The following is a 24,999-nucleotide window of genomic DNA, read 5'->3' on the forward strand; positions in this document are numbered from 1 at the left end:
TCCCTCTCAGTTTTCAAGTCCCGTTTAAAAACTCACTACTATTCGGTGGCTTTCAACACCAGATGATCTGTGTTTTGAACCTGTATGCTCCACACTGGTTTGTCGTCATTATCTGCATCGTTGTTATGTCTATATTTATTATTTACTTCATTTTGTATTTTGCTTTGTGTGTTACCTGTTGTTCTGTCTGTACAGCACTTTGGTTGGCCTTGTAGCTGTTTTAAGTGCTTTATAAATAAAATGGTATGGTATGGTATGGTATGGTATGGTATGGTATGGTATGGTATGGTATGGTATGGTAGGTCTCCTCTGGAGTTGAAGGTGATTAGCTATGGAGAGAGAGTGAGTGACAGAAAACCCAGGAATGCTACAGATAATATGTAAGCCCAGTTATTTGGAAGCTCTTTCTTACTACCCAGATCCTTTAACAGCTCCTCTCTGCATTTCTCACATTCTTCCTTCATCTTCCACCATTTGGTCTTCTTCTCTGATTTGACTCTTTTTCTCTTCTTCACAACAACAGTCATTCTACACACAACCATCCGATGCTGTCTGGCCACGCTCTCCCCTGCCACAACCTTACAGTCTCCAATCTCCCTCAGGTTTCCTCTTCTACACAGAATGTAGTTGACCTGCGTACTCCTTCCTCCGCTCTTATAGGTCACTCTATGTTCCTCCCTCTTTTGGAAATAAGTGTTTACAGCCATTTTCTTGGTGAAACCCACCACCATCTGTCCTTCATGGTTTCTTTTCCTTGACCTACCCATCACTTCCTCATCCCCTCTGTTTCCTTCACCAACATGTCCATCCAGGTCTGCTCCGATCACCACTCTCTCCTCCCTGGGAATATTCTCCATCACTTCATCCAGATCCTTCCAAAATGTATATTTCTACGGTGTCGATTAGATTGAATTGCATTATAGTTTTGGCAAGTGTTTGTGCCAAAGTGTTTTGGCCAGTTTAAGAATGTTATGATGCAGTCAGTCAATTGCGGGAGAGATAACATTGTTTCTGTTAAATGTGTATTGGGACATACTGGTATTAAAGATAATGAAAGAGCTGCCTACCCCATAATAGCTGGTAGCCAGGCCCACTTCAAAGGACCAGAGCCTGTTGTAGTTACAGTCTACAGAACTGCCCTAAAGGCCTGGACTGGACGTCAACATTCAGTCCACTGGAGGGAGCTGACAGACTGTAGCCAGGCACAAGAACTTGTTAAATCCTAGGTTTGGTCAAGTTCGCATTGCCCTGACAAGGAAAACTTTAAATATACTTGTTGGACTTCTAACTGGGCACAACCTGCTCAATCACCAATGGTAATGGGATTCCATAACAATGGTCTGTGTGATGCCTGTGGCATTGAATTAAAGACCTCTTTGCACTATTTAGGCTATTGTCTGGCTCTGAGTAGTCAAAGAGACAGATCTGGCATAAGTTCAAGTTCAAGAATCTTTAATATCCTTGGGTTGCAATTTGTCTCACAGTCAATAGATCTAAATATTCATACATGACATTAAAACATTTAAAGAAAAGTACTAAAATCAAAATAATTCATTAAAAATATCTGACTGATCCATGGATAAAGAATGATTTTTGTCTGTTAGTCCTGCATCTTGGATACAGGTTCCTGCATCTGGACTCACCATGGAGCGGCTGGTCAGGATCTGCAAAGATCGTCTGTTTTTTTTACAGACTTCACCTTGTGTAGGTCAGTGAGGTTCTGTAGGGCCATGTCAGCAATTTTGATGCAACTCCTTACAATCCCCGAGAGTTTGTTCCTGGTTTTAAATGTTACAATTCCAAACCAACAAATTAAGTTAAAAGAGACTCAACGTAGCACAAACCAACATTCTGATGGATGTAAAATAACATTAAACCCAAAGAGCTTCCGATAAAAATACTTTCTCTGACGAGCCTTCTTACAAAGTGTCTACTGTGCATGTGCATCAAAGGTCACTTTTTCATCAAGAACAGTTCCCAGGATTTACAGGTGCTGGTCATAAAATTAGAATATAATTTTTAAAAAGTTAATTTATTTCAGTAATTCCATTCAAAAAGTGAAACTTGTATGTTTATATTAATTCATTGTACACAGGCTGATATATTTCAAATGTTTATCAGAATAAGCTTTATTATCATTGTACCGAGATACAACAGGAGTACGTTGTCCAAAAGATGGGCGGGTGCACGTTGCTGCTGCTCTTTAAGAGCGCGGCCTCTTATCCTTTTCAGAATATATTTCGGCTCATGCCCCTTTTGCAGCGCCCCCACTCTGCTCAGATCAACCTGGATTAGCACCGCACTTCAGGACGGGTTCTGGAGGCGTGAATCCAAAATCCTGCTAATGAACTTTTAATGAACTTTAGTTCACCGAGTGACAGTTCTGCGATGAGTTAAACTCAAAGCAGTCTGCTCCTCAGATAAATAATGTTAAATTATTATTTTTTAATAAGAATGTTTCTGTTAACTTGTTTTATATATGAATATTTCTGTTCAGTGCCCCGAGACGACTTCTGTTGTGACTTGGCGCTCTATATATAAACTGAATTAAATCTGATGAACTAAATCCTACAAAAACATTTATATTAAAATTCCATATTTTTGTTCATCATTTGGTGTATTTGCACTCATTGTGCATACTTTTATTGTTCAATTTTTTATATGTGGTTTTGTTTCTTGTATAAAGATTTTATTTTAGTGATTTAAAGTGTAATTCTTGTTTAGTGGTTTGTACATCTGTGGGTTAGAATAAAGTTGAACCAAAGGGCTTGAGGTTCTGTCACATGTCCACAGCCTTGGGGAAGGGAGGGGTGAGGAATCAGACAGAGCGTCTTTGTTTTTCATAACATCCCAGGAGGAAATGAGATAGTCCACCTTCAAGACCAAATCCAGATCCACAGATTGGGTCAGGCAGAACTTGTAAATTGCTGTTTCTGCCTTTTAAAGTCTCGCTAGTACATTTCTCTGATGGTGACTCCGAACAGCTGAATTGATTATTTACGCCGAAAGTCGAGCTCACAGCTTCTCCAAGATTATTCCCAACCGTTCATGGGTGCTGTCAGAAAGTTCACAGTCCTGATATCAGCTGCTGCAGCTCTGACGCAGCTCCACATAATTCAGTCTGAGTGCTGCCAAGCTTCGACACATTCCACACAAATTTGTAGACAATCCAGATTGACCAACCCAAACAGCAGAATCCAGTTGTCATCATGAATCCAATTTTGTTTCTGTCGAGGTAAGAGGGTCCTCCATTCACCCGGACTTCCTGTCGGGAGAAATTGATCCATTTTGTTGAGAAACCAGCTGATCAAATCCATCAAATTAGGACGGTATGCAGGAAACAAGAGGCTCTATAAAGGGTTCACAAGATGAGAGCAAAGCAGGGAAGTGGGGGAACGGAGCAGAGGAGGATGCGTCTGCTTCCACCGAGAGCACAGAGAGGAAAAAAAAAATGTTGATAATTATAACTGACAACAACCCCAAAATCAGTATCTTGGAAAATTAGAATATTACTTAAGACCAATAAAAAAAAACATTTTTTAGAAATGTTGGCCAACTGAAAACTATGAACATGAAAAGTATGAACATGAAAAGTATGAACATGAAAAGTATTATCATGAAAAGTATGAGCATGTAGAGCACTCAATATTTGGTTGTTGCTCCTTTTGTCTGGATTACTGCAGCAAAGCGTCGTGGCATGGAGCGGATCAGTCTGTGGCTCTGCTCAGGTGTTATGAGAGCCCAGGTTGTTCTGATCGTGGCCTTCAGCTCTTCTGATTGTTGGGTCTGGTGTAGCTCATCTTCCTCTTCACAATACCCCATATTTTCTGTGGGGTTAAGGTCAGGAGAGTTTGCTGGCCAATTAAGAACAGGGATACCATGGTCCTTAAACCAGGTACTGGTATCTTTGGTGCAGGTGCCATGTCCTGTTGGAAAATGAAATCTGTATCTCCATAAAGTTGGTCAGTAGCAGGAAGTCTCTAAACCCTCCTGGTAGATGCTGCGTTGACCTTGAACCTCAGAAAACACAGTGGACCAACACCAGCAGAAGACATGGCCCCAAACCATCACTGACTGGGGAAACGTGACACTGGACCTCAAACGACATGGATTCTGTGTCTCTCCTCTCTTCCTCCAGACTCTGGGACCTTGATTTCCAAATGAAATCAGAGAACATCACTTTGGACATGTCGACGTGCCACTAACGGTAACACAATTTCTGCCACGGCCCCAGTGTGATGCGTTTTAATCTTGTTTTAAGAATTCTTTAAATAATATGTTTTGTTCTTTTTAAACTGTATTTGAAAGAGTCTATTTTTATATTGCAGAACCTCATGCGTCCCCATCTAGGGACGTACGTTGTGAGTTAATCAAGGCTGTAAATGTTTTACTGTACGGTATGTGTTAATGCTTAACATTTGTCCCATACATACAATATATGGGGGCTGAGATGGTGTAGAGGTAGGGCACACAACTTGGGACCGGAAAGTCGCATGCTCAACTCCCCACCATGCCCACATGCCGTGGTGTCCTTGAGCAAGACATCTAATCCCTAACTGCTTACTGAGTGCTTACAGAGCTGCCACTGCTCCACCAGGTGTACCCCACATGTAATGGGTTAAATGCAGAGAACCAATTTCATCTGTGTATGGAAACATACAATGATGACAACACATAGTTCTTACTTACTTACTATACAGATAAACAATAAATAGTTTTTAAATTAACCCTTTACGTGTCTGTGAGGGAGGTAACATGATAGGGAGGTGATTTTCTGCTGATAAAGTGTACGAGGTACCTTCAGAGAGTTGTGGAGGTATTTCTGGACTCTGCTGAGCCATTGGTCAGAAGTGGCTCTGCTACCATAAAGAGGGATGAGTTTCCAGCTGAGCTGGCACCTAATACCCTATATACCAAATTTATTCTTTACTATTTGGTACTTCCTTCTTGTTTCCCTCATTGTCCTTTAAATCCAGTAGGATTTCTCCCAAAGCCAGCTCCACTCACTCTAACTGGGATTAATATTCTGAGACATTTGGACCTCTGTGGTACAGGCAGGACTTCAGTTTCATCTTACAACAGTGAGTTTACGTGAGTATTTTGTTAGAATGTCACTTTTACTTCTTGCTCTTGAACAGCAGCTGAAAATGTTTTCAAAGCTACGAGTTTCTGTATTAAATCTCCTGAATATTCAAATACGTTTGGTTTCATTAAAACAGAAACTTATCTGTTTTTTGTCAATTTATTTGGCACATTTACTTCAAGTTCACTTCTAAATCCTTTATAATATTTAAGACAATCCTTAGTTAATTTTCACCTTACTTGACGACAAAAGCTATTGAACGTTTTATGAGTTTATTAGTTTTACACATCTGGATCCAGCGTTCAGATTGAGCAGAACATTTCTGGTCTTGTTTTCCAAGATGTTGTCGTGATACTGTACACAACTGTAAGTATTTTTCATTATACAACAAATGTGCAAAGTTTAAAAATAACACAAAAACTATTTGAAATAAGCCAAATGTTCCTAAATGTGAGCAAATGTTCTAGTTTTGAGAAAATATGTGTCAGTGGGGTCGGCAAAAGTTGCCTGTCTAGAATTATTAAAACCAGCAAATGAGTCAAACAACGGTGTGCCTTGAAATTAAACTAAATTAAAGGAAACTGCATTTCTTACAAGTAAAGATTGTTTCCCTTAAGAAACATTTTAACAGAATGAGCGTTATGCCCCTTAAGCGTATTATAAGATTTTTGTATGCTTCAAAAAATGTGACTAAAAACAAGGAAAGAGACCCTGATATGTATCTAAACTGAGTATTATGTATTGTTGAAAAAGCTGATTTCAAGAATTATTTACTCACTTTAGGATTTTGACGCCTTAATTTAAGTTAAAAAAGCTTACTACAGAACAAATTTCCTTAAAACTGAATTGTTTATTTCTTGATTGAACTAAATCTCAACTCTGAGAATAAAAATTAACAAACACGGCTGAGAATAAGACCCCGTATGTTGATGAAATATAGTAAAAATAAGAGATTTTATCTTAAATCAAGGCGCCAGAAGCAGTTGTTGCATTTTCTAACTGCATTTCATGTCACGTGCTTCGAGTCTTGCTGCTTTTGTTCATGTTGTGTGAAACATTAGGACAGCCATTATTTCACACTTTAGTGTCATTAAATACTTTCTTAAATTGAGAAGATGTTTACATGGCCTTACTCTTTAAATAAGTAAAATAATCTTATTCTTCTATTGTTCCCTGTAACTGGTGAATAAAGCTCAAGATGAGCTGAAATATCTTGTTAAGAAAAAGTTGGACGTATGTTCTTACACTGAGCTGAATGTTCTTATGCAAAACTTGCTTGTTAATTATGTTTTTTTTGTCTTTAGACAAAAAAATTTAAAAACTATCTATAAACCAGTTTGGTTTTTTTACTTTCTTGAAAATCGTTTTTTGGAGTGTTTCCGTCCATGAGAAGGATTTTACAAGGACAGTTTGATTCGTTGCTTGCAGTTGACTTGTTTTGGAGTCGAACTGTGTCAGCTTTGATTTTTAGACATTTTTGCTTCGGCTGATCGTTGAAAACAGGAAGTGAAGCAGCTTCTGCACACATCTGTAGTCATCTGGCCTTCAAGTGGCTTTAACTGGTGATTAGTGCTCCACTCTGCGTTTGACCAGACGTTCTGCTGTTGTGCTGATCACTTTTTATGCTCTTGACTCATGGGAACGAGTTCAAACTCAGGCAGCGTGTCTTCAGCACGAGGACTCAGGCATCCAACCCTGCCCGTTCTAAATTAGCCGGTACATGGAGACTGGCAGCTGGGTTTTCATTTCCACAAACCATATCCATTTTCTGGCTAAAGGTCAAAGACTTGCATAATCAATAACGAACGCAGAACAAGCTGTTCTCGGTTTAGTTGTGATTACTGTGCTAATATGTGCTTTTGGCTACTACTTAACTAAATGTTTTCTCTTTCTTGACAGAAGGTGAAGATCAAAAACAGGCAAAATGTCTGAGTAAGTACACAATCTTTTCTGAGATTATGTTGGTCCTGTAAAAATAGATCTACCAACAAAACAGGAGATACTTCAGGTTCACCTCTTTAACTTGCTGGTGTGGTTTTTAGTTTGCTTCTTATTAAATGGTTAACACGGTAAATGAACTTTACTACATGTCCCACCTTAGTACCTACTTCTGACAAAGAATAAATCATTAATAATTTTTCATTCGACCTTTATTTAGACGGTTAATCCCATTGAGCATCGAGGACTCATTACAAGAGAGACCTGATTTCAACAAAGAATGATGACAACAGTGGACAGGTATCAAAGGCATACAGATTTATTTTAATTTTTTTAATTCAAATAAGACGCAAAAAAAGTAACAAAAACAGCTAGATTCTAAGGCGAATGTAGAAAACTAAAACAGGAACATGTCTGCATTGGTCCCTGCCAGGAGTCCAACAGATTCTTAAAGTCACTTAGAGAGGTCAAAGGTCGAGAGCTTCAGATCTTTTTGTAAGATATTCCAGGAAACAGGAGCGGAGTAGGAGAAGGTCCTTTTGTCTAGTTTTGTCTAGAGGGAATCTGGGAGCCAGCAGCTCCCAAGAACTCTCCGAAGTTACGTCACTGTAATCACATCAATCAGACCTTGAGGACCAGGGCTTAATTTGAGGTGGATCTTTCCAGAACAGGATGCAGGAACTCTTTTATTTTGACGGGGTGTGTTCCGGTAACTGTTTGCCTGGATTCGGTAACTCTTAGGCTAACTAATTATAAAATAATTACATAAACACTAACACAACACACAACAACGTCCGATCTGCCTTTTCTAGTAGCATTTCAACGTCTACCCTTAAAACAAATCTCTGCCCCTAAACGAGTGGTGGGGGTGAGTGTCGAGTAGAGGATGACATTTTTTCGGGAGTACCACCGGTCACGTGATTCCGGACGGATTCCAGGAGCAGGACAGGAGCAGGAGTCATGTTACCAGGAGTGGGACAGGACAGGATTTTTTTCTGTGGGACCAGGATTGGGACAGGACAGGAGTGAAAATCCACTCCTGTGTCATCCTCTAGTGCCGAGCTAACCAGGCAGTCGTGCACAGCTGCAGGCAGGCGTCTGGAGGTTCACGTGTGGAGTCGGACAAGAACGAGCAGGGACAGAGTCAGGCTCGCTTCGAGCCCAACTTACTTCATGGTTCCGTCAAGTGGGGGTTGGTGGGGGGGTGCTTGACAGAAGCGGAGGTTTTACAAATGTAGGTAAACGTAGATGTTTAACTAACCACTGAAATACACCAACATTCAGGAAATCGCATCTACTTTATTTAAAATTTTCTGGGGGAGGACCCCCAGACCTCCCCCCCTCCCCCTGCCGCCGGTCCACCTGCTATTTGCGTTATGGCATTGATCGATATACAAATTAAGCCCTGTTGAGGAGTAAGGACCATGAAACGTTTTAACATCATTCACAATAAACGGTAAAAGATCAGTGAACATTCTGGAGCAGGGTGAGCGCAAATCATACCCATTCCCTTGACAGCCTCAACAGCAACGATGTCTAATTAATGTTATCAGTCGTTTCTCATGGAGCTGTTCTTCATCCAACAGGGGAAAGAAAATGTCATCCAGCCGCAGGCATCATTTAAAGGTTAGCATCAAATCTCATTTTTCTTTGCTCTCAGAACATCTGCTGTTTGTTGCCTGTCTTTGACTCGTGCATACGTTTTTACAGAGCTTGGTGCTGCAGGTTGCTACTAAATATCTTGAGCAGGAGAAGACGGACATTGCAGCTGCAAAAGAGGCCTATCTCGCTGAAAATTGCCCAGAACCTGAGCTGAGTGGAGACCAGGCTGCCCTGATGGTGAGTCCACGTGACAGTGATAGTTTCATAAGCTCAGGTCTCACAGTCCTGTGATCGTTGTCAACTAGTTGGTCAAAAAATCTGGAAAAAAATTAAAAAGTTCTACTGAACTGGCAACACATTTGTTGTGATAAAAGACCATCAAAGCTGTTTTAAGTTCAAAAATAATTAAATTAAGGCTCCTGTGCTGCTTAAAACTACTTGTTATTTACTCTAAATTTAAAATAGATTTTGGTAGAGGCAGCACGGTGGATCAGTTGGTAGAGCTGCCGCCTCTCAGCGATCAGTTCGCCCTGGTTCAAACCCCGGTCCAGGACCTTTCTGGGTGGAGTTTGCATGTTCTCTCCGTGCATGCGTGGGTTTTCTCCGGGTGCTCCAGTTTCCTCCCACAGACCAAAAACATGCATGTTAGGCTGATTGGTAACTCTAAATTGTCCCTAGGTGAGAGAGAGGGAGAGAATGGTCGTTTGTCTCGTTTGTCTCTATGTGTCTCTGGGAAGAACTGGAGACCTGTCCAGGTGCCCCCACCCCCATACAGTGATAGCTGGATATGGGCGCCAGTGACCCCTGTGACTCAGAAAGGAAGAAGTGAGTAAAGATAATGGATGGATGAAGGTTCGTGGTATTTTTTTACTTGTTAACCATTAAAATTAACTTTACTTTCTACCAAAAAAACAAAAACAATGTTGACACATAATGATTGACAGGTGAGACCATCAGTTTCCTTCTGGTCACACTTCAAGAAGTTTTAAACTCTGACAAATTATTCATACGGCCGCTGTTTGCTTGAGGCTTACTTTTCAGTCTGTCTGCCTCTCATTATCTCAGCAGTTCATGAGTGACATGTATGGTTACCATGGTGACCATATAGAACCATGGGCAGCAGGTTTGATGTTTTTTGTTTGTTTGTTTGTTTTGCTTTGGTTCTTTTTACACATTTTATGTCGTTCATCCATTAAACTGTCAGCATTTTTTATGAGCTTAGACCAAAGGCGTCACTACATTTATATGTGAGGGGGACGTGTCCCCCTCACATATAGGGTAATTGAGGTTATAATTGATAATTGAGGTCAGGATGCATGAGAGAAGCAAAGTCAAGTCACATTTATTCATATAGCACATTTAATACAGTAAATGTTATCAAAGTGCTTACCATAAAAGATCACAGGATCAAATATTAATAACAAGGTATTACAGCAACATGAATAAAAGCATAAAAACATGAAATATAATGAGAAACGATGAAATACTAAATCAAATCACCCTGCGTTAAATGCCAATGAGTACAGATGTGTCAGTGAGTACAGATGTGTCAGTGAGTACAGATGTTTTGAGGAGAGATTTAAAAATAGAGACTGAGGTGGCCTGTCGAATGTTGATGGGCAGATTGTTCCAGAGTTTAGGGCCCATGAGTAAAAACGCTCGATCTCCTCTGAGCTTCAGCTGGTTTTTGGTAAGACCAAAAGCAGCTGGTCTGATGATCTCAAGGCCCGAGAAGGAGTATAAGGATGAAGGAGGTCAGAGAGGTCTGAGGGTGCAAGGCCGTTAACACACTTGAACATCAGCAGAAGAATCTTAAAATCAACTCTGACGCACAGGAAGCCAGTGAAGGGAGGACAGAACTGGAGTAATGTGCTCAAACCTGTGAGTTCCTGTTAGTAGCCGAGCTGCAGCATTTTGTACGAGCTGGAGACGTGAGAGAGAGAGAGACCTGACTGACCCCAGCATCAAGCAAGTTACAGAAGTCCAGCCCGATTGTAATAAATGCATGGACTCATTTTTCAAGGTCGGATCTGGACAGGACGGACTTGAGCTTAACTATCTGCCTCAGCTGAAAGAAGCTTTTTTGAAGAACAGAATGTATCTGCTTATTAAACTTAAAGTCTGAGTCTAAAACTTTCCTGAGACTGGTAACAGACTGTTTTAGATGTGGCTGAAGGGAGTCCTAACCCTCATGTTTCTCTTTTCCTTATCTACTTATGCCCGTCTGAAACCGGTCTGTCTTGTAAATGAGTCCTTGAGGCTCAATGGGAACTAACCTGTATAAATAAAGGTTGAATGAAAAAAAGTAAACCTATTATTTCTTTGCATTCACAGGAAATCTGCAAAAAGCTCCAACAGGCCATCGACAAAATCGATGAGGACAGATATGATGTTGAGGCCAAAGTTCAAAAGGCCGACAAAGAGGTGAGAGGCAAGCATAACCAACACTGTAAGTGTAAAATATGATGTTTTATAGACACATTTCTTTTCAGCAGGTAAAATTATTCATATTTTCCACATAGAATTTGGATTCATGACATTTTTTTCAGTCTGCTGTTTCGTCAGGGCGTGGCCTGTTTTCTAACATACATCATGGATAATTCACACAACATCTGCGTAACAACATGGGGAGTGAACAACACTTAACAGAAAGTGTATCAGATCTTCCAAAGATCACTGGACTTGTACCTGAGAAATATCAGTTTAGCTCTAACACATCTCTAACATTACAAACAAAATACTGTAAAAATAATAGAGATAAAAGAAAATGTTTGGATATGGAGTCAAACTATCCAGTATCAATGCTCAAAATGCATTTGTTGTATTGGTTTCTAAATAATTCTCACAACTGAGATCCATTTTTCTTCTGTAGATTTCATAGAGACTTTAAGTTGGTAGACACAATATATATATATATATATTTATATTTATGATGGGGGAACACCATGTGTACCGCTTGCTCATTCATTAATTGTTACATGTCGAACATCCCATGCGCTGGTTTAACACGTAAACAAATGGTTCTCTGGCCCCAGATTGAGGATCTAAAGCTGAAGGTGGTGGACCTGGCTGGAGTGAAGAAACCTGCCCTGAAAAAAGTGCGTATGTCAGCTGACACCATGCTGAAAGCACTGCTTGGGTCCAAACACACGGTCAACATGGACCTGAGGGCCAACCTGAAGCAGGTCAAGAAGGAAGTCAAAGAGGAGGTAAGGAAAGCAGTTTACACAATCACTTTTAGGTTTGGCTGTTTTTTGTTCTGTTTTATTTATTTATTAGACATTTTTAATTAAATGTAAACAGAACGCTGTAGCTTTTCCAAGGATTCTTGATTGGGCAGCTGACTGATCTCTTTAAGTTAACTTTATTTTATCTTAATCCTGTTCCTGTTGGCTCTAATACTATCTATCTATAATACTCTAATACTATCTATGCTCTAATACTATCTACACTACATTGCCAAAAGTATTTGCTCATCCATCCAAATTATCTGAATCAGGTGTCCCAGTCACTTCCATGGCCACAGGTGTATAAAATGAAGCAGCTCGGCATGCAGACTGTTTCTACAAACACCTGTGAAAGAATGGGTCGCTCTCGGGAGCTCAGGGAACTCCAGCGTGGAACTGATAGGACGCCACCTCTGCAACAAATCCATTCATGAAATGCCCTCGCTCCTAAATCTTCCACAGCCGACTGTCAGCTGTGTTATAAGAAAATGGAAGTGTTTGGGAATGACAGCAACTCAGCCACGAAGCGGTAGGCCACGTAAACTGACGGAGCGGGGTCAGCGGATAATGAAGCGCATAGTTTGAAGAGGTCACCAACTTTCTGCAGAGTCAATCACTACAGACCTCCAAACGTCATGTGGCCTTCAGATTAGTTCAAGAACAGTGCACAGAGAGCTTCATGGAGTGGGTTTCTATGGTCAAGCAGCTGCATCCAAGCCGTACATCACCAAGTGCAATGCAAAGTGTCAGATGCAGTGGAGTAAAGCACGCCGCCACTGCTTCAGCAAACCAAGACATTTTGGACAATTCCATGCTCCCAACTTTGTGGGAACAGTTTGGAGCTGGCCCCTTCCTCTTCCAACATGACTGTGCACCAGTGCACAAAGCAAGGTCCATAAAGACGTGGATGGCAGAGTCTGGTGTGGATGAACTTCAACCCGAAAGAACACCTTTGGGATGAATTAGAGTGGAGACTGAGAGCCAGGCCTTCTTGTGCAACATCAGTATGTGACCTCACAAATGCATTTCTGTAAGAATGGTCAAAATCCCCATAAACACACTCCCAAACCTGTGGAGAGCCTTCCAGAAGAGTTGAAGCTGTTCTAGCTGCAAAGGGTGGACCAACGTCATATTGAACCTTATGGATTAGGGATGGGATGTCACAAACTCATATGTGAGTCAAGGCAGGTGAGCGAATACTTTTGGCAAGGTAGTGTATATATCTATCTATACTATCTAATTAATCAAATGGGTTAATTTGGTTTTGTTGTGATAAAACTGATATCTGATATGATAAGCTTTTTCCCACCAACATAAAAATCTACAAAGTAGAAATTACATCGTAGGTGTTGCGTCATTAGATGTAAAGGGGACCTGTTCCCCTCACATTAAAAAAAATATTTGTTTGGACCCCCCCCACACACACACACACACATTTACCATGAAATATTTGTTCACATAGTGTTGTTTATATACAAAGTATCTTCATGAACAAATCCATTCCACTTGATTAATATGATAATACTCAATCCACTAAAAGTCCACTCTGGGTTTTCCAGGTTACCTACTACAAGTCACCACAAAGCATGCAGTGTTTCCACGAGGTCACTTACCTTGGCAGGACACTCATCTCTGAGGGGTTTTTGTCGACAGGGTGGAGGGAGGAGGGCGAGACACCTCTGTATTGCATGCTAACTTAGCGTTACATTAGTGCCGGCAGCGCTGCGTTAATGCCGGAAGGTTGGGGGGATAATGTGCATAAGGGAAGCGGAGTGTGCTGTATTCACACAAGGAGAGCTGTTGGTCAGGCTACTTCTTGTTATGATGTGCTCTCGAAAATAGTTATCGAATCAAGTGTTCAATGTTAAACAACCTGTTAAAATACACCAGAATGCAGGAAATGTCATCTACTTTATCCAACCCCCCACCCCCCACCAGTTATTTATGTATTAATAATTAAAAAAAACTTATTTTGTTCTTCTCCACCATCCTGCCCCCAATTATCTTGCACCAAAAACATTAAGGTTTACTTTCACTCCCTGTTCAAATCCCTCAACGATGGGGGACATTGGTGTACTGTTTGTTTACCATGTCCTGGATGACTGAGAATCCACACCAACATGTGTCAAAGTTACTTGTTTTGTTTATCTTAATGTTGACAAGTCTGTTTGTTGTTGTTGTTTATTTTCAGCCAGCTGAGGCAATCGGGGACTGGCGTAAAAACATAGAAGACAAGGCTGATAGGAAGAAGATGTTCGAATCAGCCTAAAACCCTCCTGGACCAGAGATGACGATGGCAGCACAGATGCTGATATCTTAGAGATTTATTGTCTCTGTGGTTCCTGTTGGCATCTAGGGACAACTGTTCAGGAGCCATTTAGTTGTGATATTGTTGATTCCTGACAGAGACTCAACCAAACCAAAAAGAACCATCCTGTAACCTGTTTTAAGACCTCTGGCAGTTCAAAATGTTCCACTTTTCACCGACACAGTAAGAAATAAATATTCTGAATTATTCCACCCATCAAAGTGAGAACCGAGTAACTTTGAGCGTTGAACCCACGGTGTATTGTCCAGACCCGTCTGGAATAGTTGAAGCACTTCCAGCACAAATCAACTGCTGATCAAAACAAGACTCGACTGACCCCAGACACCACGGGACGTCTCCTTTAGGTGCCTGGCGTGAAAAGGAGTCACAAACATTCAAACACACACAAGCACTAATGGGAGCATTCAATAATTTTGATTAAAGTTATATAATTAATCTTTAACAATGAGTATCTATATGATCTAATCTCTTTTATTAGGATTTTTACTCCAGTAATTAATACCACATATCTAATATATCCCTGTTAATTAATTTCAACAGCAGATCTAAACCCAGTTAACAAAATGCTCTGCCTCATATCTAACAAAGTTAAGTCAGGTCCACTGGACGGTTTCTTTTTGTTGAAATGTTTCGTCTTTAATCCAAGAGACTTCATCAGTCCGAGGAGCCACAACAAGGAAACGAGATCAATATGTTTACAGGGTCATTATGAACCAAGAGCATGCCACATGTCGTGAGTACAAACCTGGCACTGGTCCATCTGCCTCAGTCCTCTTCAGTGTAGATTTTCATTTTCTTTTTCAGTCATTCAAGTCGAGTGTTTTACAAAACTTTCAGGCCGTCACAAATCCAATCAGTGTCGGCTCATTACACACCAAGACGCCACTGAAACTCTAATCTCAGGCAGACAACGTAACAACTCATTCACTCCTCTACAAATCTCCTTTTTCCCCTCTCTATATAACGTCTAGACTCCGTTATTTATTTCTGTAGTCCCTCACATGTAGTCCCATCTTCACACATCTCACTGACCAGTGTCGTTGATCTAGGATCACTGAAAGTTCCCTGATCTTCCCACCAGTCGCAGACTAGTCCTTTTAACACAATATCGAAATCAGTAAGTCCCTCTGTGACTTTTTCTTTGAGGTCCCAGACCTTCCAGAAATAATCTCGAGGTCCCAGATCTTCCAGAAATAATCTCGAGGTCCCAGACCTTCCAGAAAAAATATTGGGATCCCAGATCTCCTAAAATCATTAAAACAAAATCTTCTCACCCAGGGGTCGTGGCTCGTCACTGGTCGGACATCATCACCTCCCCCGACCCACCAGCAGACCTGGCTGTGTTTTGTCCTGTCCTTTCTGTATGCTCGTGTCTCATGCGCTCCCACTGTTCCCCCTTCTTGTTTTTCAGCTCCTGTCACACCTGCCTCTAATTCTAATGACCCCAGGTGTTTGTCATTTCTGTCTCATCAGTGTTTCTATTTGTTCAGCGTCGTTGTTTCTATTCGTCTGTGAATTGTGCATGGTCTGTCCTGCCCTGCCAGCATTTTGTTTTGTTTTGAAAAATCATCTTAACTTCCTTATTTTTACCTGGGAATGTCCCATCGTCTCATGTGGGTTCAAACAACAAAACAGCATCACGATACTGGCCTCACACAAATCATCAATTCAGCTGGAGGACTTCCAGTTGAGGAGTCCAAGACTCCTCCTTACGTGGATTCAGGCCTGGTGTTTCAAGATCAGATGTTAGTTGCAGAACTTGCAGGACCAAAATGTTGGAGAAAATATACTTGCTTACGTAGTTTGCTCAAAAAGAACCACACTCGACAGAAGATTTTTAACTGGGATTTACTGACAAGGTAAGATTTTCAGGACAGGTTACGTAAATATACATACAATGTACACACATGAAGACCAGTCACGAGAATCTGCCTCGTGCTGCCCCCGCCACTTGCTTTTATATCCTTACCAGTTCACAGAGCACAGGAGGTATCCTTGGAGCCAGGTGCAACTTCGCCCAGGTCCTCACCCAGATCTCTCTGCTAACCCAAACATATGATTCATGGGCAGAGATAAGATTCTCAACCATAGTAATAAAAACATCCATAACCTTTGACCCAAAATTCTCTGACAGAATCCAACTGAAAATCTAAGCTCAGAGTTCAAGAAGCCCACAGAGCCTTCAGGATTCGAAGTGTTTGTGTGGAAGAATGGACCAAAAGCACACGTGAGCAACACATGCGACAGATTTCTCCATACAGGAGGCACCTTGAAGCCATCATCACCAACTAAGGCTTTTGTATGAAGTACTAAATAAATTTCAGTAAGTGTGCTCAGTACTATTCCCCTGTGTCTCATTATTACACAAAACTTAAATTATGGACATCTATGGTTTGATTTCTTTGCCTTTGTAGATTGGATGGGTTGTTACTGACATCTGGTGAGAGTTCCATGTCAGTAGCACCTTTAGAAATATATTTAGGTACAAAACTGGTGACGTGCTCAACACTTCTTTCACTCGCTGTCTCTTCCTCACTTACTTTTATCGATGAATGCTGCAAAACTAAATTTAACTGTAAAACATTTATAAAAAAGACAATACCTGATCTATAAATCTGAAGTTTTTAGTAAAGTTTCAAGAGTTATATAAATGAAAGAACTGGTGTCTGTGACAGAAATACTGCTCAAATGAAAACAAGTCAAACCGTTCTCAATAGCCATCAATTAAATGATTATAAAACAGTTTACTAGACTCGGGTGTAATGCTAATGTAGCATTTCCTTCAGTCATATCCCTAGTAAATCAATATCCAACTCAACTTAATGTCCTTAATTTTCAGGCGTTATCATGTTTGTGGTAGTAATACTTTGTGAAAGCATAACATTTGAACTTGTGAAATAATCATGTTCAAAATTTAGCTATTCTAATTTTATGGAAATATTTTTGGATTACCATCATCAGGCACTGATTGGGGAGTGGTGACAAAGGTTAGAGAAGGTGAGCCTGTGATTGGAAGGTCAAAGGAGACCACAGGTTGAGGTGGTACAGTACTTGCACAGGATTCCAGAAATGAGAGGACAAGGTAGCCGTATTCATCCATCCATCCATTATCTTTAGCCGCTTCTTCCTTTTTGGTTAGTAGGGGTCACTGGTGCCTGTATACAGCAGTCACTGAGCGAGAAGAGGGGGACACCTTGGACAGGTCTCCAGTCCAGTCCATCACAGGGACACATAGAGACAAATGAGACAAACAACCGTTCACTCTCTCACATCTAGGGTCAATTCAGAGTTACCAGTCAGTCTAACATGCATGTTTGTGGTCTGTGGGAGGAAACTGGAGTACCTGGAGAAAACCCGTGCAGCATGGAGAGAACATGCAAACTCCACCCAGTAAGGCCACCGGCCGGGATTTGAACTGGTAATCTGCTTGCTGAGAGGCAGTAGCTCTAACTCCCAGTATGCAAATGCAAGAGGAAATGCGACCTCAGTTTAGGGGGGATGATGGAAAAGAACCATTCAAGCTGAACTTCAGGTTTGTCACTTCTTGATCAAACCACTTGTCACATTTACTGAAAGAAGACCCAGGAGGCTCCACTACTGACAGCAAAACACAAAAGCCAGCCAGAACTTCATCAAATGCCTGTTGATAAAAACCAAAGTTTCTGGGACTGATGAGACAAGACTGAAGCTTTTGGCCCCAGATACTGTGAAAGGGTACTAAGAAATGTATCCAAATCTGTACGTACATAAGAAATAACAGCATGAAAACATCTCTGTGCACTTTACAAGTATAGATACGGCTAGAAGGTGGCATGGTGGATCAGTTAGGTCTCAAATTATTTGACCTTAATTTGTATCACAGGAGCCTTCAAGCTTTTTATCAGACATTTAGTCTATTTGAAGAGAACTAACAGCCACCGGGTATAACAAGGTTGAATCAGGTCCTCTGGACAGATTCTTCTTTGTTGAGTCTTTTGATAAAAGACTCAACAAAGAAGAATCCGTCCAGAGGACCTGACTCAGTTTGGGTAGTTCGGTATGGCTGTGAGCACCACACTGAGCACAGAACAGAGAAAGCAAAGAGACGTGTGATTATGCATATCCACGTTAAAGGTTAAAGCTACAATACCATCTCCAAGAAGCTTCCCGTTCCTCTGACCACATGACCTAACAGAGCAAGGTAATGGGACTGTACCTAACCTATTGTGCAAAGAATATTATTCTCTTTAAGGGCATGAAAAATCTGTCTAAACTAGAAAATCTTTGGAAAATAAAATCTTTGTTTCAGCACGAAGAAATCGTCCAGAGGACTTGACTTAACTTTGTTGGATTTTTTAACTGGATTACTGAGTACGAACTTTGATGTTTTGAACCACTTTAGCCATGGCTGCGTCAGAGGAGTCGACGGGGGAGAGGGCGGACTCCAGAAACCATCTTATCACCATCAAACTGGTTGGCCCACTATGTGAGCGTGTCGCTTGTGAGACTGAGTCTGTTGTGGTTCCTAGGACTGATGAAGTCCTTTGGATGAAGGATGAAACGCTTCAGCACAAAGAAACTTTCCAGAGGACCTGACTTACCTTTGTTGGATTTGAAAAATAAACAACAGGTTGTTTTTGTTTATTTGTTTGTCAATCGCACAGTAAAGGCAACCAGATACGCATCAGACAAATCCTTTTAAATTAATACGTTTTCAAAAAAGAAATAAGTGTTGTTTCAATACACTGTAAGAGGACAGGTGGCATGGTGGATCAGTTGGTAGAGCTGCTGCCTCTCAGCGAGAAGGTCACTGGATCAAATCCAGGCCGGGGGCCTTTCTGGGTGGAGTTTGCATGTTCTCTCCGTGATAAGTGGGTTTTCTCCGAGTACTCAAGTTTCCTCCCACAGACCAAAAACATGCATGTTAGGCTGATTGGTAACTCTAAATTGACCCTAGGTGAGAGAGAGAGAGAGAGAGAGAGAATGGTTGTTTGTCTCTATGTGTCCCTGTGATGGACTGAAGACCTGTCCAGGGTGTCTCTGTGATGGACTGAAAACCTGTCCAGGGTGTCTCTGTGATGGACTGGAGACCGGTCCTGGGTGTTCCCTGCGTCTCGCACAGTGATAGCTGGACATGGGCACCAGTGACCCCCCGTGACCCATAAAGGAAAGAGTGGGTAAAGATGATGGATGGATGGATGGATGGATGGATGGATGGATGGATGGATGGATGGATGGATGGATGGATGGATGGATGGATGGATGGATGGGGACCAACACATTTATACATATATACTGAATGAACCCATTGAACTGATAAATAAAAACAGAATCTCTTTCACACATCAGTTGTCTTGTTAATTTTATTTTGTTAACTGTAAAACTACATATTTAGTAAATATTAAAGAACCATGAGCATAAATAATGTATAAGCTGTGGATATTGTTTGAATGTGGAATAAAAAGAACAAACCTCTGATAACATAAACATTTTTATCCGATCTTACGTTTTCAAACAAATTAACAAACACGAACAGCTAATTAATTACCTTACAGTCAGTGCCACATGAAGTATTTGTCAAGTATAGAGCTGCAGTAAAATTTTCTTCAACGAGCCAAAAAAACTATTTGTGTACATATAGACTAAGACTAGACCTGTACATTATTTCTGCTGCTGTATGTGTCGTAAGCACAACATATAGGACCTGTGTTCTGGTTCTCATAAACTCTAAGCGCTTCACATCAGCCACGGGCTAAGTAACCGTAAACCCTCTGGCTGTCCTATTAAAGTCTTTTGGTTCTTCATCGACACCTTTTCGCCCAATCAGACCCATTTCAAACACTGTAGAAATCTTTGTGACTGGTCTTGATGCTGCTTCCTTGAGCTTCTTAGCATCAAACTTGGGACTAAAAAGCAGAACCGGCAGCCTGTATGCAAAAGAAGGAATCTCCGTCGACTCACTCTTCTTGTCCTCTTTTCTTTCCTCTTCACTTTTGTTCAACTCGATCTGGTGCATGATGTTTTCTTTAGAGGAGAACATTTGGAAGAGGACAGCATCCCACATCTTTGTTGCCTTGGGTGCGCTTTCGGTTTCTTTCTCATTCTGTGTGCTCGACTTCTCGCCAGGCTTGTCTTCTAGTCTTACCTCACTCTGGTCCTGCCCACTGGCTTCTTTCTGAGAGCCTATTTCTGGAAATTTGGGCTCTTCCTGTTCCACCACCATGTGCTTCTTCAGTCGCGACCATCCGGTCATTTTAGATTTCAGATCCTTAGGCCTTTTAAGTAAGGACTTTGCTGCTGGAAATACTTCATCGGACACCTTTTTCTCAGTTTCTGAAGTTGTTTCCGTGTTCCTCTGTTTTTCTTTGTCTTCATTTGATTCTGTTGCAGGGGTGTTAACAACCAGAGCAGGTGCTCTGGAATCGGACTCGGAGACTTTAGGTTTGATCTTTGCATCAGAAGAAGGTGGCACAACTTTTTTATCGACTGAAACATCAACTTTCATCTCAGTTACAGCTCTTTTTTCATCTTTATCTCTGGCTAAAAGCATTTTTATTGCTTTAAGTGGACCTTGGTCACCACCTTGTAGGGGAGAACATTTAGGCTCAAGAGTTTCAGTTATTGGTCTTACTTCTTGATTTAAAGTTTCCTTATTATGTTTCTCTGAAAATCTACTGACTGATGTTGGTTTTTTTGGTATCCCTTGAATCATTGCAGTATCCTGTTTGGCTGCAACCAGACCAGTAAATGTGGCTGCCTCTTGCTTTAGCATTGATGAGTCAGATGGTTGTGACAAAGCAGTGACTGGGATTGATTCAGTGGCAGCAAGGGTTTCATATCCCTGATGGGGTTCGTTTTTATTATTAGAGCTGTCTTTTTCCTTAAAGGTTTTGGTTGAAGGTTGCTGCTTCACTCTTGATTCTTGAGCACTCTCTCCTGTTAACTCTTTGTCAGCTTTAACCTCATCTTTTGTGGATGTTACTGAAACTGAAATACCAGACGCTGTTAAGACAGCATGTTCAGCTGGTGTAGGTTCTTTACCGATAGTCTGTGACAGTTGAGTAACTGGGGTTTTAGGTCTTTGAATGGCTACTTTTGAAGCACCAGAAGCTGAAACTCCATATGGTGGTGTCTTTGGTTTTTTGTAGCCAGGTGATCTGGTCATAAGTCGGAAGGCTTCATACGTTGGAGTCTTTGGCCTTTGGTAGCCAGCCACAGCTTGTGCTGATGGCATGAGTGTAGGAGTTTCAGCTCTTTGAGAACCTACACTTGTCAGGCTTGTTTCTCTTTTCAGGTCAGGCTCTGACTTTGACTTTTTAAGGCTTTGTTCTACTGGTTTAACTGCAGGTTTTATGTCAGAATGGATATCCCCATTCAACAAGTTTTCAGAAAGCACTGTAGTCTTCACACTTTGGGAAGCAGAAGAACTACTCATTGTAGAAACTGTCTGGAGTGAGCTTGACTTTTCAGGATGTATGCTAATAGGTGACACAGCAAGCAACGGACAATTATACCTTGAATTTTCAAAGGCAGACGTTGCTTGAGTTGTAAGGCACACTGGCGTTGGCGATTTTCCTTTGATTTCAGATGTTGGAGTTGTTCTTTTAATTTCTGAAATTGGTGTTGTTCTTCCAAGATCAGTGCCTAATGAGGGGGGATTAATTTGTCTCTTACCTCTTTGAATCTCAGATGCTGGAGGCATATCTTGATTTGTTTCTGCTAATATTGTACTTTCAGGTACGGTGCTGCCAATAGAAGTTAACCCAGCTGTGCCATGAACTGGGGGTGTCCTGGATGTCTCATAATATGATGTGCTTGCTGTATACATCCTTATTTGAGGGACATCAAACATTGGTTTTGGAGATTTTGAGTGTTCAGTTGCTTTAAATGTTGGCCGTGGACTTTTAGATTTGATAAGCGGGGTCAACACAGTGAGAGGTCTAAGCACATTTTGACCTGCTGGCATTGAATATGGAGTTGGACCTGGAACTTGGGATTTGGAAGGTAGAGTTGCTACAGTTGTGGCAGAGCTCAAACCAGTGTGACTTTGTGTAAATGTACTAAATTCAGGCTTGTTAAAGTCGGTCACTATTATAGTCACCTCAGGCACAGAGGAATATGGTTGGGACATTCTGGCTGTTGTGGGCTGGGCAACCTGTTCTGTAGAAGTTAAAACTCCAGAAACCTGGATCAGTGCAGAATATGATGAAGCTGTGGGGGCATGTTGTGATGGAGTGGTCACAATCTGAGGAAATATCCTGGTTGTTCTTGCTTGATGTGGGTACGGAGACGCCACATGTTGATACAGTGGTCTAACAGTGAAACGTGGTGGGTTCTGGATACCGTAGAGGCTGGGCATTATCTCTGGTGTTCTTGGCGAGGAGGAGTGGTCACTGTGCTCTTGGTCAGGGCTTGCTTCATCCACAGGGGAAAGGCTTGAGCGGAAAGTTGTCGCAGACTGCGATACCTGAGCAGAAGACTTTTTCTTGGCGGTCCTCTTGAGGAGCTTTTGAAGACGAACATTGTCCTTTCCAGGTTTGGGCAGCAGCGGAGGAGGATACTGGGAAAACAGGCCCAGCTGGGTGATGGTGCTATAAGCGATAGCCATGAGTGCTCAGGCACCCTATGAAGAACAAAAAAAATTAGACATTCTCAGAGTAAAGCGCTCCTTTTATTACTGTAAGATGCCTGAAGAAAAATGTGGAAGACAATATTCTTGTTCGTCTTTGTGTAAGTCTGAATATGTTCCAGTGTCTGTTCACGCCCAAGAAATGAACCACTTGATAAATGTTCATGAAATCTGCTGAAAGTAATCATTGGGTTTACACCTAACTATCTGTTGGAGTCATTATGTTTCAAGATGGCTGCTACAGCCAACAGACCTTTAAAAACACAAAACTTGCTATAACTCATTTGGTCTTACAGATATTGACCTTAACTTTGGTGTGTTAGTGGCTGAGACTGATCACCAGCATAAATTGAGTGCTAAAAGATTACCCCACATCTTAGTTTAAAAATGTACCATTATATTTTTCAGTTATTGAGCATGCATCAGGAGATCTCAGGGATTTCCATCAACAACTTGCCATGCTATCAACTAATACCAGACACAGGATTGAACATTACATGGGCCCACCGATGCACTTCTAGGCTTGACTTATTGGCCTAACTGAAATCTATTGGGTCAAGAAGGAGGGTCAGTTGTGTAATTTTAAAGAATGTGTCTGCTTAACATGTCCTCTCTTTCCAGACCTCATTGGCTGACAAGACTTTTTAAAGTAACAAGCTCCATCTGCTAGACGAGGGGAGGTGAGAGAAGAAGCTAGAGCCTGACATCTGCTTCTTCTTCTGCCCTGCACTTTAAACTGGTGTTGTTTGCCAGTGATGCAGGAGCATGAGAATGTTATTTTTGTCATGTTTTTTGGGTGTACCCGTTGCCACACTGCCCTATAGTTGAGAAACTGACCACAAGCTGGTGACAGCCAAGTTTATATGACGGGATTAAAAAAAGATGTTCAGAACTGGGACAAAGCCCATGTTGAGTGCCAGTGTCTGAGGTGCACAATAAAGTAAAGGCACCTCTGTCCCTTTTCCAGAGCTGGAAGAAGGTTTTAATTGTAATAATGTGGACATTGTGTGTCTTCTGGTTGTGTGTCTTTCTCACCATGGATCACATGGTGGACGGAAGCTGTCCTACTGTCTTCAGCATTAGATGCTGAGGTGGTGCTGCCACTCTTTGGCACCTAGATTGAACATTTTGGCACACAGTCTGACCTGTCCCCTGAATGTGGTCTGCCGTTTATATCAGACCTCTGGGCTGCAGTTGCAGAGACCCTTGGGGTGACACTTCATTGTACAACAGGTATCATCCTTAGATCATTGGCTTTTTTTTAAGTTTTCCTCATTCCATGAAAACCACCAATTGTCCCACATTTTACAATGATGGCTGAGTTAATAAGCTGTCTATCTGTCTGTCTATCTGTCTGTCTGTATTTGTCTGTCTGTCCGACTGTCTGTCTGCCCGTCTGTTTGCCTGTTCATCCGTCTGTCCGTCTGTATTTGTCTGTCTGTCTGTTTGTCTGTATTTGTCTGTCTATCTGTCTGTATTTTTAAGTCTGTCTGTCATTCTGTCTGTCTGTCTGTCTGTCTGTATTTTTCAGTCTGTCTGTCTGTTTGTATTTTTCAGTCTGTCTGTCTGTATCCGTCTATGTCTGTCTGTCTGTCTGTATTTTTCAGTCTGTCTGTCTGTATCCGTCTATGTCTGTCTGTCATTCTGTCTGTCTGTGTCTGTCTGTCTGTATCTGTCTGTATTTGTCTGCCCGTCCGTTTGCCTGTCCATCCGTCTGTCCGTCTGTATTTGTCTGTCTGTCCAGCCGTCCGTCCGTCTGTCTGTATTTTTCAGTCTGTCTGTCTGTATCCTTCTGTGTCTGTCTGTCTGTCTGTATTTTTCAGTCTGACTGTCATTCTGTCTGTCTGTCTGTCTATCTGTGTCTGTCTGTCTGTGTCTGTCTGTATCTGTCTGTCTGTCTGTCATTCTGTCTGTCTGTGTCTGTCTGTCTGTCTGTATCTGTCTGTCTGTCTGTCTGTCATTCTGTCTGTCTGTGTCTGTCTGTCTGTCTGTCTGTCATTCTGTCTGTCTGTCTGTTTGTCTGTATTTTTCAGTCTGTCTGTCTGTATCCTTCTGTGTCTGTCTCTGTCTGTATTTTTCAGTCTGTCTGTCATTCTGTCTGTCTGTCTGTCTGTCTGTGTCTGTCTGTCTGTCATTCTGTCTGTCTGTGTCTGTCTGTCTGTCTGTCTGTCTGTCTGTCATTCTGTCTGTCTGTGTCTGTCTGTCTGTCTGT

The 24,999-nt window shown here is 41.5% G+C and overlaps 2 protein-coding genes across 3 annotated transcripts in view; one reads left to right on the forward strand and one right to left on the reverse strand.

Moving 5' to 3' along the window:
• The first annotated feature begins 4,837 nt into the window (after positions 1–4,837).
• Positions 4,838–14,379, forward strand: LOC119416068 (troponin I, fast skeletal muscle). Of its 2 annotated transcripts, none has more exons than XM_037683241.1 (7): positions 4,838–5,091; positions 6,983–7,015; positions 8,608–8,647; positions 8,732–8,860; positions 10,958–11,047; positions 11,659–11,832; positions 14,042–14,379. In XM_037683241.1, the coding sequence occupies exons 2-7, from the start codon at positions 7,008–7,010 to the stop codon at positions 14,117–14,119; spliced, it is 519 nt and encodes a 172-aa protein (XP_037539169.1). In that variant the 5' UTR covers positions 4,838–5,091; positions 6,983–7,007; the 3' UTR covers positions 14,120–14,379. The 2 variants fall into 2 exon arrangements, with proteins under 2 accessions (XP_037539169.1, XP_037539171.1); XM_037683243.1 differs by having other exon boundaries at positions 4,838–5,081.
• Positions 14,380–19,503: 5,124 nt separating this feature from the next.
• Positions 19,504–24,999, reverse strand: part of prr33 (proline rich 33) — a 6,880-nt gene continuing 1,384 nt past the window's right edge. Inside the window, exon 3 of the mRNA XM_037683244.1 lies at positions 19,504–22,781. Coding sequence (XP_037539172.1) covers positions 19,911–22,766 — 2,856 coding nt within the window. The 5' untranslated portion in view covers positions 22,767–22,781 and the 3' untranslated portion in view covers positions 19,504–19,910. The remainder of the gene's footprint in view (positions 22,782–24,999) is intronic.

This window comes from Nematolebias whitei, chromosome 10 (genome assembly GCF_014905685.2).
Source record: "Nematolebias whitei isolate Nwh7 chromosome 10, NemWhi1, whole genome shotgun sequence".
Lineage (NCBI taxonomy): Eukaryota > Metazoa > Chordata > Actinopteri > Cyprinodontiformes > Rivulidae > Nematolebias > Nematolebias whitei.